We start from the raw sequence: 19,972 nt of genomic DNA, 5'->3' as shown, positions 1-19,972 counted from the left end.
TGATTTGTAATAGTGGTTTTGAACCCAAGCTGCACTAGAGAATAACTAGGAGCTTAAACAGGTGCTTCCTAGACCAATTAAATCAGGTTTTTTGGGAGTAGAGAGTCTGTTTAAGAGTTCTATCTATGATTTTAATAAGAGTCACAGTCTAGAATCTGTAGTCTAATGGAAATTAGAACCTGTAGCCTAAGGACCAGATAAGTAACAATCTGAAGTTACATTATTTTCAAGTATTCAAATTGTATATTTTGTCATATGAGTGCCATCTTATTTTCAACATACTGAAAATATACTTTTTAAAAATCTTATAATTAAAAATTTCCGAGAGGTCTGAAAGTGATTATAGGTTAATATGATAACTGCAAATTCTAGATAGATTTTCTTTCCCTGGCGGCAGTGTGTAGAGAGCTAAATAGTGTTATACAATGATCCTACACCTGGGTGCCATTATCTGTTATGGCTTTGCTTCAATTGAACAAATATTTATGGTGCACTACTCTTCAGTCACAGTGATAGATAACTATGGAATCTCTCAAGATGAAAGACAGATTCCCTGCCCCTGTGATTTAGGCTCTAGAAAAGAAGATGCAAGTGTCAAATTGCCCTAATATAAGATAGATGTAAGTCCTAAAATAAAGGCATGATATGATAAAATGACTCAGGAAGGAGAACGAACTATCAGCTTGTTGGAACTATGAAAGCATGTTTTAAATCCGCTCTTTGTCATCACCAACTGTAGTACTTCAGCTGGAGAAATAAGCTTTTGCTGGTACAATGCCTTGCTACTACTTTCTGATAGCTTGTAGGATGGATAAAGCAAGATACCTTAACATCCTCACTAGTCGAGTTTTGTGATTCTGCTTCCTAGTGGTGGTCTAAATTTTATTTGAATTTGAACTAGTTATTCAAGGAATTCATGATGATCTCTGCCCTCTTCACTTCACAGCAGTTAACTGGACATTTGTAGTTGCTAGCAATGAGCAGGTGATAGAAATATGTGATTGCTTATGTAAGGCATTACTGCAAGATTTCTTACAAAATAATGTTGATGATTCCCCAAAGGGAATCACTGGTCCAGATTCCTTTCCTAAGCTTCAGACATGCCATAGTCTATCTTTTAACTAGCCTTGAACACCTTTTCTTTTCAACATCCTCTGCTTAGACCTCCAGCAAGTGTTTTTCTGTATAGGTGTTGGCATCCTATTTTAACATTCATAATGCCCATTGTAATTGTCCCTTTTCTTGACTGTATCCACTATAAAATTAAGCTTTATGATGCCAGATACCATGGCCACAGTAGGTGTTCAATGAATATTCCTTGGTTTAACAAATAAAGGAAAAAATTAATATGAAGCAATATAGTGTTACAGTTAAAACCATGAGTGTTGGGGTTAAACTGGAGTTCATTTCTACCTCTTATTATGTAATCTTGATTTCTTACCTGAAAAATGAGGTTAACAATAATACTCATCTCTCATCATTGTGTATATTAGATGGTATGTTTCTTTTCTTTTCTTTTCTTTTGAGATGGAATCTTGCTCTGTCGCCCAGGCTGGAGTGCAATGGCACAATCTCGGCTTACTGCAACCTCCGCCTCCCAGATTCAAGCCATTCTTCTGCCTCAGCCATCTGAGTAGCTGGGATTACAGGTACCCACCACCACACCCAGCTCATTTTTGTATTTTTAGTAGAGACGGGGTTTCACTATGTTGGTCAGGCTGGTCTCAAACTCCTGACCTCTTGATCTGCCCACCTCGGCCTCCCAAAGTGCTGGGATTACAGGCGTGAGCCATGACACCCGGATAAATGGTATGTTTCTAAAATGCTTAGCCCAATACTTAGCAAATAATAATCACACAGTATATGCTATCTTATCAATATTATTATGTATTAATCTGATCTTAGTGGTTTCCAAACTCAAAAGAGAACTTCAATTATTACACTTTGAAAGCCCTCTTTGTTGAAAATTTACTAGAATTAGCCAGTGGTGATCTAGAAATGACTGAAAACTACCATCAACTAAGATTGTGTTAATTTTTTGAATTGTGCTTTATAGAGTATACCCATATGTCAATTTGTTTTCTACTCTTTAGAAGACAACTGATTCCTTCCTTGATCTGAATGGGTACTCACAACAATTTTCTATTAGCTTTACTAATTCTCCTTTTATTGATACAGAAAATTAGGGGTTAATGATATGTCAATTCTGTGATTTATTTAATCTTCTGTTCTTGGGCTGCATGTGAAAACCTGTGATTTCTATATTAGAATGTTTTGGTATAATGTATTCCTCAGGGCATAATGTGCTTCTTTAGATTAATAGTGATTGCATATGTGACTTAAGAATCTTATAATTTTGAGGTCAACTGATTTAACTAGTCAGTTAATTACCATTGTTGAGCAGTGAGTAAGTAAGCATGCTTTTCTGTATTTCTGTACCCTTAGGGTTATTTGAGATATTCCTGCATTGTATGCACATGTCCAGGAATTAAACCCTTTAGAGTCAACTCTGAAGGGATAGGAACAGTTAAATGAAATTGTATAAGATCTTTTGCTATCACAAGAGGGACAGGAAAACTAACCAAGAGTGCATAAATATCTCCATTAGGAATACAATGATTTAAAATATTTAGTAATAATTAAGAATGGGTAAGTCCAAATATAAGTAAAATTAAAAATTTTTGAAGATTTTTAAAAGACCTTGTAAAATGAATGTGTCTTATTATGTTCCTGAAAAAGGAACACTGATAGTGTGTGATTTTTATGTCTCCAATTAAATTTTTTTCTATTAAGATTTTTATTGGGATTCTTTTTACTCTGGCAATGTTATTCTAAAGTTTATCTGGGAGGAAAAGTAGTCAAGAACATTAATTTAAAAATATGAAAAATAAGAGAGAAAGGAGAAAAATCTACAGTAACTGAAGTTATATACTGTCTGAACAGAAATAGATAAGCACAAGATACTTTTAGGTATGCCAAAGGAGGCATGAGAAATTAAAAGGAATCATTTTTCAGAACAAATAACTAGTTTTAAACAGTTGAAAGAACATTAACATAGACCTTCACCTAATATCTGACACCAGCCAGGTGTGGTGGCTCATGCCTGTAATCCTAGCACCTTAGAGGTCGAGGCTGGTGGATCACCTGAAGTTAGGAGTTCGAGACTAGCCTGACCAACATGGCAAAACCCCGTCTCTTCTAAAAATACAAAAATTAGCCAGGCATGGCAGGCACCTATAATCCCAGCTACTAGGGAGGCTAAGGTAGGAGAATGGCTTGAACCCATGGTGGGGAGGGAGAAGGTGGGTGGTGGCAGAGGTTGCAGTGAGCTGAGATCACACCACTTCAGTCTGGGTGAAAGAGCAAAACTCTCTCAGAAGAAAAATCTGGGCCGGCACGGTGGCTCATGCCTGTAATCCCAGCACTTTGGGAGGCCGAGGCGGGCGGATCTCGAGGTCAAGAGTTCAAGACCATCCTGGCCAACATGGTGAAACCCCATCTCTACTAAAAATACAAAAAATAGCCGGGCATGGTGGCACGTGCCTGTGGTCCCAGCTACTCTGGAGGCTGAGGCAGAAGAATCGCTTGAACCCAGGAGGCGGAGGTTGCAGTGAGCCAAGATTGCACCACTGCACTCCAGCCTGGCGACAGAGCAAGACTCAATCTCAAAAAAAAAAAAAAAAAAAATTTTAATGTATGCATATGTAAAATAAAAGCAACAGAATTGGGGAAATGTTACTGCAAGTATTATATAGGTGAATGTCTTCTTTCTACATATAGCTCATGTACTGGTAAGAAAAACTGATCTTAATAAATACTTGGTCAAATGATATGAGAATATGTTTTACAAAAAGATTAAATTAGTAAACAAGCATGCAGGAGGATGTTCAAAACAATAGTTTTTCAATATAGTTTAGATATTGTGTTAAGTTGGGGGAAAATAACATTGGCATTCCTAGTATAGGGGAGAATATGGTAAAATTTCATAGAAATAGAGAACAGTCAGTGGTTCAAGGCTTGTAATTTAAAAACTATATTAAATTCTAGGAAGAATACTGCAAAACATATATGAGGTTTTTTTCCCAAGAAAATACTTCTAACAGATCGTTTAAGTTGAGCTTTGCTTAAAACTTGGATATGACCAAAGCGTTCACTCTTTGAATTTCATCCAGTTTCATTACACATCCCAAGGGTGGAGTAGGGTGGAGTTTCTTTTGTTGTTGTTGTTGTTAGCGTAAGCCAAAACTTAGCTTCCTTTTTTCAAAGCTTTGAAACCCTTCCAACATTTGTGATATATTGATTGATGCTGTCTTATTCATCTTTTATCCTCAGGGATGCCTTACATTTAGTAGACATTTGGTAAAGAACACATTTTACCTGCTTTTACTTCTAAAAACATGATACAGGAAAAAAAATTTATTGATGAGATGATTTATAATTATCAGAGCTGAAAAGAGATAGAAATGAGCAGATAAGCATCAGTATTCTTTCCCATCTTGTTTCATGTATCCAGTGCCTTAGTTGTGCCCAAGCTGACCCCACTAGCTTAGATTGTCAGATAATTAGTTTGTAGAGCTTGTTCTTCCTGGGATTGTGCAAAAGGCCAAGCATTCTTCTAGAATGCTCTGAAATTTTTAAAGTTATTTATTTCCTGAGGACACCAGTGAACTTTTTCCTTATTCCATATAAGAATGTGGATTAGGACTTTGGACTATTTTATTGGCAAATGTTACCGTCTTAGTATCTGATTTTAATATATAAGATCAAGTTAAACACTTGGTTTTCAAATAATAAGATTTTGATCCCCAGGGGACATTTGGCAATGTCTGGATACGTTTTTGGATGTCACAACTGGACAGGGGGGCGGGGGGGGGGCAGTGCTTCTAGCATCTAGTAGATAGAGGACAAGGAGGTTGCTGTGATGCACATTGAGAGCCTGATACAACAAAGCATTATATGGCCCAAAATGTTAATAATGCTGAGATTGAAAACTCCAGGGTTAAATTTTTTTTTTTTTTTTCCTGAATCAATAAATACTATACAAAACAATGTAAAAATGGCTACCCAGGGTTAAATTGATGCAGTAATAGAATTTCTGAAGTTTGGAGAAATCTACATTGTCTCTCTTTTAGTACTATTGTAGGGGCGTAAAATAGGGAATATGAATATCTCCTAGATTAAAATCTTACAAATGAGAATTGCAGCTTGAGGTCTTAAACAGGATTTCTAGTTTCGCCTGGGCGTTTTTGTTTTTGTTTCTTGAGGCAGGTCTTGCTCTGTCACCCAGGCTGGGGTGTAGGGGCACAGTCACGGCTCACTGCAGCATTGACTTCCGAGGTTCAATCGATCCTCCCACCTCAGCCTCCTGAGTAGCTGAGACCACAGACTCCAGCCACCACACCCAGCTAAATGTTTTACTTTTTATAGAGATGGGGTTTCACCATGTTGCCCAGGCTGGTCTCAAAGCCTCAGGCTCAAGTGATCCCTCTACCTTGGCTTCCCAGAGTGCTGGGATTACAGATGTGGGCCACCATGCCCAACCTATTTTTGTTTAAGAGCAGTGCACAGTTTTTATTGTGAGTATGAATATGGTTAATCTGAATTTTTAACCTATATATATAAAGTTCCTATATCTTGTTTTATGAAGCAAAATTAACAACAAACAAGATCTCTGCCTTCTAGAGTTTTGTAAGCTAAAGGGAATGTATTTTTTACTGATTAAACCCAAAGAACTAGCAGGACTGGGAATCACGAGAATGCAGAAGGCAGGGAAATCTGAGCAGCAGGTAGAACTGGAATTGAACCGAACAGAAATTTGCTGATCAGATCACAGCTGGAGGCCACTTACAAGACTGATTACAAGTGAGAAAATCGATACTGAGGGAGTAGTTCAGAAGCCTTGCCCATCTTACAGTGATTGTTCATGCATGGATTTTCAACCTTGAAATTACATTAACTTTGTTATTGGTGTAAGCTTAAAAAAAGAAGAATCCAAAGAAGAGGTAGCAGAGTATATTATACCATAGCAGAGTTTTGGAATCAAGGAGAGACACCTGGGGTTGTTGCTATTCTGCCACTTTGTTGTTTTGTGATGATAGGCCCTTTTCACACAGCAGCTCACACCTGTAATCGCAGTGACGCAGGATTTTTCTCGACCCCTTCATTGGACTTGTGACAGGGGTGCCCTGTTTACTTGGCCCACCACACTCAACCTCTTTCTGGAGGGAACATGTGAGCAAGCGAGTGCAGGATCTAGCTAACCACTTTGAGCTATGGCAGGAGCAGACTTCATGCAGGCCCTGCGGCAGCACCCAGGTGGGGGTGCCTGCAACCCGCCCCCGCTCCCCAAAGCCCCAGAAGATGTATTATAATACTCTCTTGGCTCTGCCATCCATGGATAGCTGTGTGTTATCAGCTCAGTGGGCCCCTTGCCTCATTGCATGGGGCGGCTGCCCTCTGCCATCAAGGGCAAAGGACCGACGTGAGAGCTCTTTTTTTGGGTATTTTCACTCGGTGAGTCTCTAGCTCTTGTCTGGCATCCAATAATAATGAGATCACCCAGACACTTGAAGGATGGTGAAGGCAGTAAGTAATGGGAAATGGCTCTCAGCAGAGGGGGATGTGGGAGAAGGGACTTGGACGGGCAGGTAATCTTCCCCTGAGGTCCAGCCGGCTCTTCTTGGTAATCAAGCCATCTCTCTAAAGTCCAGCTGTCCCTCCAATGTCAAGTCACCTCTCTCCAGTCAAGCTGCTTCTCTCTCTCTCTACTGACTGAGTCTGGGGTATTCATAGGCCCAGGATGGGGTGCAGGCTGTAGGTAGTTTTGGAAAAGGCAACATTTGATTGATTTTGACATTATTCAGAAAGAACCAATTGGGAGAGAGCAGGCAAACAGGGATAGAAGTTCTCACTTTGGGCCATGGGTTTTAGGCTTTTCATCTTGAAGGTGGGGTTTCGCCGAGACCCACCCGTCTGTCTAGTATTAGTTTGCCTCCTTCCTCTATCATCAGCACTTTGGGAGGCTGAGGCTGAATGATTTCTTGAGTCCAGGAGTTTGAGATCAGCCTAGGCAATATGTTGAGACCATGTCTCTTAAAAAAAAAAAAAAAAAGTTTTTAAAGTGCATAGTGATAAATTATTCATTCAGATAATGTTAAATTCTGAAGCTGTTGTTAAAGTGCAAAAATTATGTTTGACCAGGTAAAATAACTTGCAAGCTTCCTACCTTGCCTACCATTTTACCAACAGCATTTTAACGACATGAACTGGAAACTGTTCACCTTAAATAACTCTCAAAATAAGTGTTGCTTAAAATAGTTGTGTTTGCAACTATTGGAACATTTTACGTAAAAGTATAAGTTAATACTGTAAAAAGTTACTTCTAAAATGGTTACAGAAAGATTTTTTTTTTTTAATTCTTGAAGCCATTTTTAATGCAAAAGCAAAAAAGAAATCTGAAGTGAGCAGAGTGCATGAGGGTGGAAATTTAATTGATGAAATTCTGTTACATTCCCATAGGGACTGGGAAAATACTTCATTTTGCACAGTCAAGAGGGGTCATTGGCAGTCTGTAGTAGGCAAATCCAGAAAAGGGGGGGGGAAGGGAGGAGCAGTTGGAAAGAGGCCAAATTAGTCCTATTTTGCTTCTACGATGGTAGTTCTTTAGCTACTTCTTTTATTTCCTCTTTTCTTTTTGAGGTAGGCTAGGGAAGGAATTATGGACTTGTCTAGTTTTCAAAAGGTTGCCAACTTCTTCCACATTCCCCAGCCTCTCTATTCTCTTGACTCTTATTTCCTAACGCAGGATTTTTCAACTTTAGTACGATTGACATTTTGGGTGGGGTAATTCTGTGGGGGCTGCCCTGTGCATTCTACAGTGCTGTACTCACTGAATGCCACTAGCTCAAGTTGTGAAAATCAAGAATGTCTCAGGACATGGTCACATACCTTCTGGGGTCAAAATCCCAGCTGAGGATCATTGCTGTAGAAGAATAAACTAAATAATAGCCAGTGACAATTACAGACAATTACTAAGCATATCATCACCTCTACTGCTTTTCTGAACTTTTCCCTTCTCATAAGGGGCCTTTTTTTCCTTCAGGAAAATAGAATGTTTAGAAGGGATATATATTCATCATTTTATTGGGCAAGAATTGTATTTTGAAGAATATAGAGACAACAGCATTAGTACAGGTTTCTGCCCCCACCCCTTTTGGCTCTGTCAGTGAGTATAGCAGAGTCACAAATGTAATTAAGGACCAGGAAAGATGACTCACACCTGTAATCTCAGCACTTTGGGAGGCTGAGGCTAAAGGATTGCTTGAGCCCCAGGAGTTTGAGGTTGCAGTGAGCCATGATCAGGCTACTGCATCCTGGGCAACAGAGGGAGACCACCCCCAAAAAAAAAAGTAATCAAAAAGTTTGCCAAAATATTTTCTCCTTTTCAAATTATACAACTGAAAGAAAAAAATGCTCTTTTCCTTTGTTCTTTATTCTGCTGAAGTCTGATTTAGAATAAGACGCTATTATCTTAAAAGCTCTTATGTTTCACTGATGTCAGATCATTTTGAGAAATTCAACATATATACTTCAGAATATAAAGTATTTTTATTTATGTTTTTTGATATGTTGTTCAGGACTTATTAAAGGTCTCCACGTAGTGAAAATTATTCTGATGAATAATTGGATTTGGTGTTTTAAAGATGATCAATCCATTAAGAATAAGCAAAGAATATGAATTCCTAATTTACAGAAAAGGGAAATACAGATGTCACTTAAGCATATGAAATTCTCTCTTAAATAACTTCACTCTGTTAACTGTAGAAAATTTCAAACACATACCTTCATATTTTAGTACCTGGAATACTAATCCCCAAAGTCTTTTGGCACTGTAGTCACAAAATGTAGAAGCTTTGAAATAATATACATAAGGCATATGTGAACAAATCTGCAAGTGTCCTGCTCTGGCCAAAGGTTTTTTTTTTTTTTCTTTTAAAGAAAAAGCAGTGTAATGAAACATATGTCCATAATTACAATAAGTAGACTTAAAGACTATATTAGATAAATGCTAGAGGATATAGGTACATTAGGCAAAAATGTTGGAATTAATTCTCATAACCGTAGTTTGAGAATTATTGGTCTTCTGTTAGTGTTGTTGAATAGAATTTACCAGGATGATAAAAGTGGTGTATATCTGTGATACTTGGTATGGTACCCAAGGTAGCAGTTGAGTGCTTATACTGTAGTTTGAGGGACTAAATTTTCAATTTTATATAATATTTATTATTTGAAATTTAAATAACTGCATGTGGCTAGTGACTAACCATATATTGGACAGTACAGTTCTGGAGAATGGGAAAGACTGCTTATCTTTCAGGCTAAGAGTAGAGTAGCAGTAAGTTTAAGATTATATTCTCCATCAGTAACTGAATATAGAAATCCTATATTTGTAAGAGACATGTGTTTTAAAATCATCAATGATTGTTTATTTGAAAGTTTACATTTCCATTTTTCTTGAACTTTAAAATTAACCAGGATGCTTGAGTATGTGGTTCACCTTTTAGGTATCAGTAGAGTTGTTAGGAAATGTTAGGTTAAAACATTATGTTTTAAATTCTTTGATAAAATTGAAACATTTACTTATAAAAATAGAAAGCAGTGGTTGTACTGATACAGGACTATTATCCCACAGTTTCCAGAGTGTGGATTCTTTGGCATGTATGACAAAATTCTTCTCTTTCGCCATGACATGAACTCAGAAAATATTTTGCAGCTGATTACCTCAGCAGATGAAATACATGAAGGAGATCTAGTGGAAGTTGTTCTTTCAGGTAAGTAATGGCTTTTTAAATTTTATTGCCTTTTCCCCCAAAGAGCCTACTTTTCTGTACTAAATGATGCATTCAGTTATATTTGGTCTTTGTACTACTGTTAACTTCTTTCATCTCTAATAATGGTTACTATATGTTTTTCCTTTCCGGAATCTTATATCACCATTAAGAAAGAAAAATAGCGAACAGTGCCTCACACCTGCACTTTGGGAGGCTGAGGCGGAAGGATTGTTTATACTCAGGAGTTTAAGACCAGCCTGAGGAGCTTAGCAATACCTTGTCTCTATTAAAAATAAAAAATAAATAAATAAATTAGCCGGGTGTGGTCACATGCAACTGCAGTCTTAGCTACTTGGGAGGATGAGGTGGGAGGATTGCTGGGCTTGGGAGGTTGAGGCTGCAGTGGGCGTTGATCACACTGCTGTACTTCCATCTGGACAACAGAGCGAGACTCCTCTCTTTAAAATAAAAAAGAAAGAAAGAAAAATCAGGAAAGGAAAATCTGTAAGTTACTTGAATGTTACTAAGCTAAGGGAATTATTTGGTCTGAAAGAAATATACTCTTCTCTGAAAGAAACAAACTCTTCTTTGAGTCAAAGAAATAAAACCATTACACTGAAATTCTGTTTCTTTTCTCCCATTTCTGTAAAGAGCATAAAAGAAGAAAATAGGATTTTAGAAAACAGAATCGGGAAAAAAGAAGTAATGAAGATATGGAAGAGGAAATTACCATGCTGGTTATTTCTGTGGCTTTAAAAGAAAATGCTCTTTCCCTTTTTGTCCCAGTGGGCTTTTTTCTACCTTTCTCTTTTTCCCACCTCACCCATTCTTGTCATACTTTGTTTCTTAATTCCCACTATTTGCCATCTCATCCAGCAACAATGTGGGCAAGATAGTTAGGAGTGAAAAGCAAGAAAGAATGCTATAATAATGCACATAGTGGGTCTGCAGTACTTCTTGTTTGGCAAGTAGGAGAACTGATGGAAGAAAGGAAGCAAGCTGGCCAGTCATGGGTCAGAATCCTGCTACCAGTTTTCCCTTTTCTCAAACTCACCTTTGAGCCTGTTCTTGAGATCCTCTCTCCTTATCAGTTTCCACTCCTCTCATCTTATATTTCTGATTCTCTCATTCATCTCACTCCCGCTACATTGATCATTCATCTTCTATACAGCAACCCCAAACCATCTCTGTATTTCCCAATCCTTGCCTTCCTCTTCATTCCTGATGAGTTTCACTCCCTGTCTTACCTGGAAGTCCTGCTCATATCTCTTCCTTCTCTACTCTGAACCCCATCAGACTACAGAGTATCTACTAATGACTTGCAGGTTGAGGTGAGAGGCAGTTCCTTGGGTCTACTGTTCTGATGTTCACTGAGGGGAAAGGAGTTTCTTTCTCTTATCCACTAGGATTCTGGAGAACAAACAGACAAGTGTGTCCTGAGATCCTAAGTTAGGACTCGGTATCTTTTTCCACAGAAACGTTGCTGTAAATTGAAGTTAAGTTCCACAGTATTTTTTACTTTAGTGTTCTGTTTCCCACTGTGTATAAGTGAAGCAGTTTTCAATTGGCCAAAGTAGACCTAACATCTATTTGCAATCTTGTCATGATGAGAAAATGGTGTTGAAGTTCCAAAGAGCTAACCTACTACATACTTCAGGAGCTCAAATGATTAGAAGCAAATGGACTTCCCAGAGTTTGAAATCACAACATTAAATGCTGAAAATAATTTACTTTTATGGTCCAATGAAACTTTCAGAGAAAAAATGATTCTGTGTACTTTGACATAAACGAATGTGTGAGCTTTCTTAATCTCATCGCAGTTACAAATACAAGATATATTTTAATACTTTTCTTTTTTAAAGCTTTGGCCACAGTAGAAGACTTCCAGATTCGTCCACATACTCTCTATGTACATTCTTACAAAGCTCCTACTTTCTGTGATTATTGTGGTGAGATGCTCTGGGGATTGGTACGGCAGGGACTTAAATGTGAAGGTATGTGTTCTAAAATTTTTGTGGTCATTTGAAATAAGATTCCACATTTGCATTCTTTTATTATCAGTGAAAAAACAAGATGATGAACTGTTGACTAGGGTAGGAACGAGGATTTAGAATTGGAGAGATCAGGACTCTGGTTCTAGCTCTGCCACCTACTCCTTCATAGGCAAATTACTAAACCTCTTAAGATTAATTTCTTTGTAAAATACAGTCTGCCCACTGGTTTTGTAAAGAGTAAATGGTTAAATAAGATAATGGGGTTAAATAGTTAGTACAAAGTAGTGGCTCCATAAATACTCATGTCAGTCTTTGTTTTTAAAAAGTTGTCTCTTAAAACTAAATTGTCAAATTTGTTCTGAATTAGAATTGCTAGGAATGGGACACAGGTGCACATTTCTGACAAAGAAACAGTCTTCTAAGGTGGAGGATCAATAAAGTTTTTCTGTAAAGGGCCAGGGAGTAAATATTTTAGACTTTGTTGGTCTTATGGTCCCTGTCTTGATTTAACTCTGCTATTACAGTATGAAACCAGTCACAGACAATATGTAAACAAATAGATCGTCTGTGTTCCAATAAAACTTGATTTAGAAACACCGAAATTTGAGTTTCATAAAATTTTCATATCACAGGAGGAATTTGGTACAGAGGCCATAGTTTGATAACCAGTGCTTTAAGCCCGTGGTTCTCAAACTGTATTATGCATTATAAAACACACTTTACTGGGCCTCATCCTCATAGTTTCTAACTCTAGATCTGGGGTGGAGCCTTATAATTTACGTTTCTAACAAATTTCCAGGTGGTTACCTTAGGGACCACACCTTAAGAACCGCTGCTCTAGCTGATTCATCCTTTTTATACATTTGTTTTTCTTCTTTAATTCATCCACTTAGCCTGCCATCTGGGTTCTTAATTAGGGTAGGTATGGCTAACAGAGAAAATATATTAAATAAAAGAAGCAGTGGTTTTTATGTGTCATACTTAAATAGTAAAGTTTTTTTTTAATCATATTTTACCTCGTAAAATATGTTTAGGCTGTGGATTAAATTATCATAAACGATGTGCCTTCAAGATTCCAAATAACTGTAGTGGAGTAAGAAAGAGACGTCTGTCAAATGTATCTTTGCCAGGACCTGGCCTCTCAGTTCCAAGACCCCTACAGCCTGAATATGTAGCCCTTCCCAGTGAAGAGGTACGTATTCTAAGGTAATAGACATTTTACTAGTTATTCTCTGTTTCTGCAGGGTGTATGACATCAGTCTAGAACATAATTTGCATGCTAAAGAATGGTAATGCACCTACACTTAAGAGACGTAAAATGTAGTAATGGAGACAGGACTTAACCAATAGTAACAAATTGCATTTTGCACACCTTGGGATTGTATTATGGCTTGTACCACTGCATTAGCCACCTAGCCAGACCTAGCTTGACTCCTGGTCTCCATACTTTGCTTCATCTTATACATGACAGCCAGATCAAGTTTTCTGTTATCCAGCTCTTAATTATGTAACTCCCCACCAGGAAACCTTTATATATTCTATGTTTCTTATAATCTGAACTATTTGGGATTCCCTGAACACACCATCCTTGCTTCCCTTACCTGTGCTCTTAATGTCCCTTCTACATGGATTTTCTAAACCTAGCTCGAAAGCTACCTTTCCTGATTTTCTCCTCAACCAGACACTATTTTACTTTCTGAATGCCATCACTTTTCCCTAATTTTATGTATAACATTGAACCTAATATCACAGTGTTTGTATACTGGATTGTCCTTAAGGTATTTATGTTCTGTTTAGAGAAGTCAGTATTTATGTCTTTAATTATCCCATGGTGTTAAGTATAATACCTGATAGTTAGTAGGTACTCAGTAAAGAATGAATGAGTGAATGACTCCACTGATCCTCAGAATATGAAGTGTATCCACAGATCTGTAGACAGATAAGACAGGTGAGACACAGAGCAGTTAGGCAACTTGTCTGAAGTCACAGAGCAAATTAATAAGAGATAGTGGAATTAAACCCAGACGTCATTATTTATAAATTGGTAATTTTTTCCTAATAGAGTGTATACCTCTCAAGGATAAAGGTAGTAGATCCAGGAAGAAGGAAATAACTCCCTTGTACATTTGATGGTATTTGAAATGACTTCCATTCATAGACTGTAATCTTATTATTTAATTGTTCCTGTAACTTCTCTGGTTTTCTGTAAATTAATGGCAGAATCAAGGCCTTGTTGTTGTACCTTAGTCATAATATTTTGCTAAGCTGAGACACCAGAGTAAAAGCTTTTGAAATCCTTTTACAAAAGTCCCATATTTTCCTATTGTTTAGCCCTAGTGTGAGATTTTTAAAGGAGAAAAAGAATGCTGTGGCATAAAGGATTGAAAATGAGGAGTTGGTATAAACATACAGAAGAGCCTGGAAAGATTGGTAGGAAAAGGTTAGTGCATCTTACACACTGAACTGCAGAGAACTTACTTAGGAATGAGGACAGTAGAATGGAGATATGTTAAGAGCTAAACAAATGATGCTGGTATGCCAACTATGTCCGGTTAAGTATTAACTAGATTAGGAAATAGCAGAAAGAGCAGGTGGATAAGGTACTACATTTTTCATTAGTTTATATTTTATCTTGAACATGAAAACTCCTTAGGGAAGTATAAGAAGTACAGTTACGTGTCTGAATTGGTTAGATTGTTCAGAGTATTTTAAAACAAGAAGAACTTGTAGCCTGGAAGGGCTTTCAAGGTTTACTTTTGTCAGTTCAAGCATAGCCTCAAAAAGAAGGAGGCAGAGTAAGAGAAGAGCCTATGGAGGAAAATTAGAAGGAAGGACGAGTGGAATGGGAAGGAACGGAGGAGATACCAGTTAGGAAGAAAGAACCCTGTCGCTCAACCAAGGTTAGAGAAGAACTAACTCTTGAGTGGCTACACATTAAGAGCCTCATAAGGAGGGCCGGGCGCGGTGGCTCACGCCTGTAATCCCAGCACTTTGGGAGGCCAAGGCGGGTGGATCACGACGAGGTCAAGAGATCGAGATCATCCTGGTCAACATGGTGAAACCCCATCTCTACTAAAAATACAAAAAAATTAGCTGGGCATGGTGGTGCGTGCCTGTAATCCCAGCTACTCAGGAGGCTGAGGCAGGAGAATTGCCTGAACCCAGGAGGCAGAGGTTGCAGTGAGCCGAGATCGCGCCATTGCACTCCAGCCTGGGTAACGAGCGAAACTCCGTCTCAAAAAAAAAAAAAAAGAGCCTCATAAGGTATCACATGCCAGACTTTATGCTAGGTGCTTTCCTTTTCTCATATAATCCTCACCACAATCCTCGGAGGTATAGGGGCCATCCTGATTTTATAGTTAGGGAGAATGAGAGAGAAACATTTCTAAGGAGTCAAGATAGTAAACTTCACTAAATAGTAAGATAAGCTTGAAAATAGGTAAGTTGGAAGTAGAAACTTTTGAATCTAAGGTTGTCTTTGTTTACATGTAAGAAGTCAGTTTCTGTTATAATATCTGTTATGTCAGTCTAAAGCAGGAGTGTCCAATCTTTTGGCTTCCCTGGGCTACAGTGGAAGACAAAGAATTGTCATGGGCCATACATAAAATATACTAACACTAATGATAGCTGACACTCTAAAAAAAAAAATCTCCTAACATTTTAAGAAAGTTTACAAATTTGTGTTGGGCCACATTCAAAGCTGTCTTGGGCCGCATGTGGGCCGCAGGTTGGGCAAGTTTGGTCTAAAGGGAATCCAGTAAAGAGGTGAAAGAACAGAAAAAGATTGTTCATTGAATTTGGTTAAAATGGGACCACTGAGATTCAAGAAACCAGAACTGAGTGCTGGCTGTTTGAAGGTGAAACAGACAAGTCTTCCCTTCAGCACATTTGGGAGAATTCCTTTGGGGTTAGGAAGAATAGAATCAAACTAGAAAGAAAATGCAGATTCTTTTGGACTGGATCTGAGTATGCATATAAAAGTGGAGAATTTCACTAATACCCCAAAGCTTATTAAATATACATAACTGATGAATTACCCTTTTTAAAAATGTATTTTTATTCCCTTTATTATTATATATAATTGAGAGTTGACCATATTGTTATAAGGTTTTTGTGAGCAATTACTTTGGCAAATTTTAGCTTAAACTTAAGCTATGGAAATAATCAGATTACTTTTAGAAAATTTCTGGCTGTACATTAAGAAATAACAGTTGAAGCTAAGCACTAATTTGTATATAGGAGACATTAAAACAAGGTAAGAAAGAACTTCCACTCAGTTCTAATTACTCTAGTCTCAGTGGTCTCATTTTAACCAAATTCTCTACGTAATTGTACCAACATCCACCTCCGCCCAAATTCTAATTAAGTCTGCTATACCTTTCTTGCCGTCCTCACCCAATAGAGTGGCAAACCACTGTTACTGATGGGATTGCATTATGCACAGATACATTAAAATGGGAAAAGGGGGCTGGGTGTGGTGGCTCATGCCTGTAATCCTAGCACTCTGGGAAGCCAAGGTGAGCAGATCACCTGAGGTCAGGAGTTCGAGACCAGCCTGGCCAACATGGTAAAACCCTGTCTCTACTAAAAATACAAAAAATTAGCTGGGCATGCTGGTGCACGCCTGTGATCTCAGCTATTTGGGAGGCTGAGGCAGGAGAATCACTTGAACCCAGGAGATGGAGGTTGCAGTGAGCCAAGATCACACCACTGCACTCCAGCCTGGGTGACAGAGTGAGACTCTGTCTCAAAAAAAAAAAATTTGGGAAAAGGATTAGAATCACTGGACTGTTATATAGGAGACCTAAGTTCATGTTGGTTCTATTGCTACCACTTGGTAATATTAATCCTTTTGACTTTTTTTTTTCATATTTAAAATAGGGATAATAACTAACTACTTGTACTGGACATGACATATTAGGTGATTTCTACAACCATAGTCCCCTGAGTAGTTCATGGCACACAGGGTCTGTACCATGTCCCTAATACCTGGATTCAAAAGGCCGTCACAAGCTGGCCATTGGCTTTTTTTTTAGACAGGGTCTCACTCAATTGTCCAGGCTAGAGTACAGTGGCGGGACCATAGCTCACTGCAGCCCTGACCTGCTGGGAACAGGCGATCCTCCCACCTCAGCCTCCTGAGTAGATGGGACTACAGGCATGCTCAACCACACTCAGCTAATTTTTTTTAAAGAGAGGGGATCTCACCATGTTGCCCAGGCTCATCTGGAACAGGCATGAGCCACTGTGCTCAGCCTCCATTTGTGTTTTGAATTTGAGACAAACCAAAAGTATAGGAGCAAGAGAAGCAGTGTTGAGTCACCACTAGAACAAAGAGCCAAAGGCCTAAAGCATCTGTTTCTAGTTTCTGCTAGGTTCTTTATTACTATTTGCTTTGCAGAATCACTGTGGGGTTCTTTTTGCTGAAAGTGGTCCATACAAGGCAGCATGGAGGGAAAATAAGCCAGGCTAGACAGGACACCTTGGACAGTTGAAGCACACAAGCATAGTTTGGGTTTCCACACTCTCTTCATCTTTTCCTGAATTAAACTGTTTCAGAGTCCATTTTAGAAAATATCTGCCTACACTCTCAGTCTGAGGCATTTTATGGCACTCTTCTCCCACCAGTTGTTTTGTCCTTTTCCTTTTCTTCCGTTTTTTTTTTTTTTTCTTTTTCCTCCTCCCCTTCTCCCTTGCACTTCTCTGTCTGTTGGTTTCTTCTGACTTCTTTTGCTTCTTTTGGTTGAACATATTAATGTAGAATGACCCAACTTCTCTGAGTTACAAACATTACTAGTTATAGAAGGCATCTGAAAGATCTCAGGACCTCAATTCTGGCAGTGAGAATGCAAGCAGGTACAGCCAAATCTGTTAATATAGATGGTAGTTGAGTATTAGGATTTTGTGCTTGAGAATTTGGATTATGTTTTACTCAATTTTGTGTCCCCAGTATGTAATAGGGTCTGGCATTTAATAATCAGTGAATGTTTGTTGAATGGATGGAATGAGCCACATTGAACTGGGTGATGTATAGTTTGATTATTCCCTTCATATAAAAAAGGGTCATAGTTACCAAAATCTACTTACCCCACAAAAATTTTTAATTCATACCTTCTTTAATATTGCTTTTTGTTCACCTGGTAGAAAAACCCAAACAATTGGAAAATAAAGGAACTTCTTCTTAAAGCTGAATGACTGAAAGTATTATTGTTTTAATTAGTTTTGTATCTACCGTTGTTTATCATTATTAGACTTAAAATTTATGTACATATTTTGGTATTAAGATAAATTTGAAACCTAAAATTTGTTTCAAAATATATTCAGATGTCACATTCAGTAATGCAACATGAGCACCAATAATACCTTCTGAATTTATTTGTTTTAAAGTTTGTGAGTTTTATCTGTTAAGTGCTGAAATGTGCCTGGCAAATAATAATCAGTGAATATGTACCTGAGAATGACCATATCTTAGATTTTTTTTTTAAGCATAAATATTAGCAAAAAGAATCTGCATTTTTGTCATTCAAGGATTGATAAATTAAATGCTGCAAAGGAAACTGAGAACAACATTTTTAGAGTTTTTTGGTTTTAGCGTTTCAAATAAATGACGCTTGTGTTTAAGCTCTGCTCCCACCACTTTGTTTTTAATATTGACTTATACTTATGGAAATTACTTATATTTTAGTCACATGTCCACCAGGAACCAAGTAAGAGAATTCCTTCTTGGAGTGGTCGCCCAATCTGGATGGAAAAGATGGTAATGTGCAGAGTGAAAGTTCCACACACATTTGCTGTTCACTCTTATACCCGTCCCACGATATGTCAGTACTGCAAGCGGTTACTGAAAGGCCTCTTTCGCCAAGGAATGCAGTGTAAAGGTGGGATTAGGTGTTTTCCTTAAGTGAAATTTGTGTCTGTTTTTGTTATTAAATACAGGTTTAAAATATTTACATTTCAGAAGCATTAGCCGAATAAATTATTCTCATAATTGCTAACTTACATAAAGGAAAGAGAAATATAAATAAAATATAAATGTGTATGTAAACTACTACTACTACTACTACTACTATCTGCAGTGTGTGTTGTTATGTGCCAGGCACTATAGTAAAACGGTAAACAAAGCTTTACATACTCAGTCGTCAAACAATTATATGTGAATTATGCTTTTGTTAGTATATTAGTAGTAATAGGAGTTAGTTAATAGTAACAAGAGTAGTAGTATTAGGAGTTAGTAATAGTAGGAGTCATTTTTCATTTTACAGACATAGATTAGGTAACTTGCTTAAGATCATGTAGCTAGTAAACAGAATAACTAGAATGTGGATCTCTGAGGATGGCTTCTTCACCTGTATGCTTATTATTTGCCAATACAGAACAACTAGGAGGCAGCAAAGCTGATACTTGAGGTTTTATGTCTTTTTTATTCCAGAGCCAGATACTAAACCAAATAAAAATAACACTTTCCTCTTTTCATTAAATATTTATTACACACACACATAAGCATATTGCAAGAGTTTTGCTTTTTTTTGTTTTTAAGTATGTAGCTAGGAGAATTTTATAAAAACTGTCATTCCCGAGAATAATCACACTGAAATAGGTAGGATGTAATAGAAGCTACCGAAATTATAATAGGGACCACCCTTATTTGGATACTAACCTAGCACACATAGTACTCAAAACATCTCTTAATGAAACAAGTTTTTAATAGCATACTGGAATAATGATTTGCTTATACTTATATCATCCTTTTATTATGCTTTTTAAAGATGATTGTATCTTTTTGTCTCGTATCTTCTCAGCAATGCTGTACAGTAGAAACTATGTTTTCACAGTAGAGTGAAAACTAAAATAGAGATTATTAGTCTTAGATTATTAGTCATTGAGCAGGATATGATATAAGTAGTCTAATTTTAATCTTGTATATTTTTTTCATGTGATTAGCAGTTCTTGGTATTGTACTTTTTATATGGTGGAAGTATTTGTGGAATTGAATTATCAAGTGATCTAAATAAAACATTAGGGTTGAGGGTTTTGTAACAGTATGTTCTTGCTTACAGCACAGAGTAAGATAATTGCATATAAGCTTAAATATATGAGAAAATAAAGCTTGTCTTGACAGTGTATGACAGCATACAAGAACATCGAATG

At 37.5% G+C, this 19,972-nt stretch overlaps 1 protein-coding gene across 3 annotated transcripts in view; it reads left to right on the top strand.

The window, feature by feature from the left end:
- Positions 1-19,972, top strand: part of PRKD3 (protein kinase D3) — a 61,385-nt gene that overhangs the window by 10,011 nt on the left and 31,402 nt on the right. For 2 of the 3 annotated variants that reach the window (XM_021674414.2, XM_064364006.1), the window contains exons 3-6: positions 9,692-9,830; positions 11,693-11,824; positions 12,859-13,016; positions 18,510-18,702. In XM_021674414.2, coding sequence (XP_021530089.2) covers positions 9,692-9,830; positions 11,693-11,824; positions 12,859-13,016; positions 18,510-18,702 — 622 coding nt within the window. Of the gene's footprint in view, positions 1-1,527; positions 1,650-9,691; positions 9,831-11,692; positions 11,825-12,858; positions 13,017-18,509; positions 18,703-19,972 lie in introns of all 3 variants that reach the window. The other variant, XM_064364007.1, reaches the window with a different exon arrangement.

The sequence above is a fragment of the Aotus nancymaae genome, unplaced genomic scaffold (assembly GCF_030222135.1).
Source record: "Aotus nancymaae isolate 86718 unplaced genomic scaffold, 86718_ANA_hifiasm-v0.15.2.pri h1tg000057l, whole genome shotgun sequence".
Taxonomy (NCBI): domain Eukaryota; kingdom Metazoa; phylum Chordata; class Mammalia; order Primates; family Aotidae; genus Aotus; species Aotus nancymaae.
The sequence above is the reverse complement of the archived record's forward strand: the minus strand, read 5'-3'. Positions and strand labels throughout refer to the sequence as shown.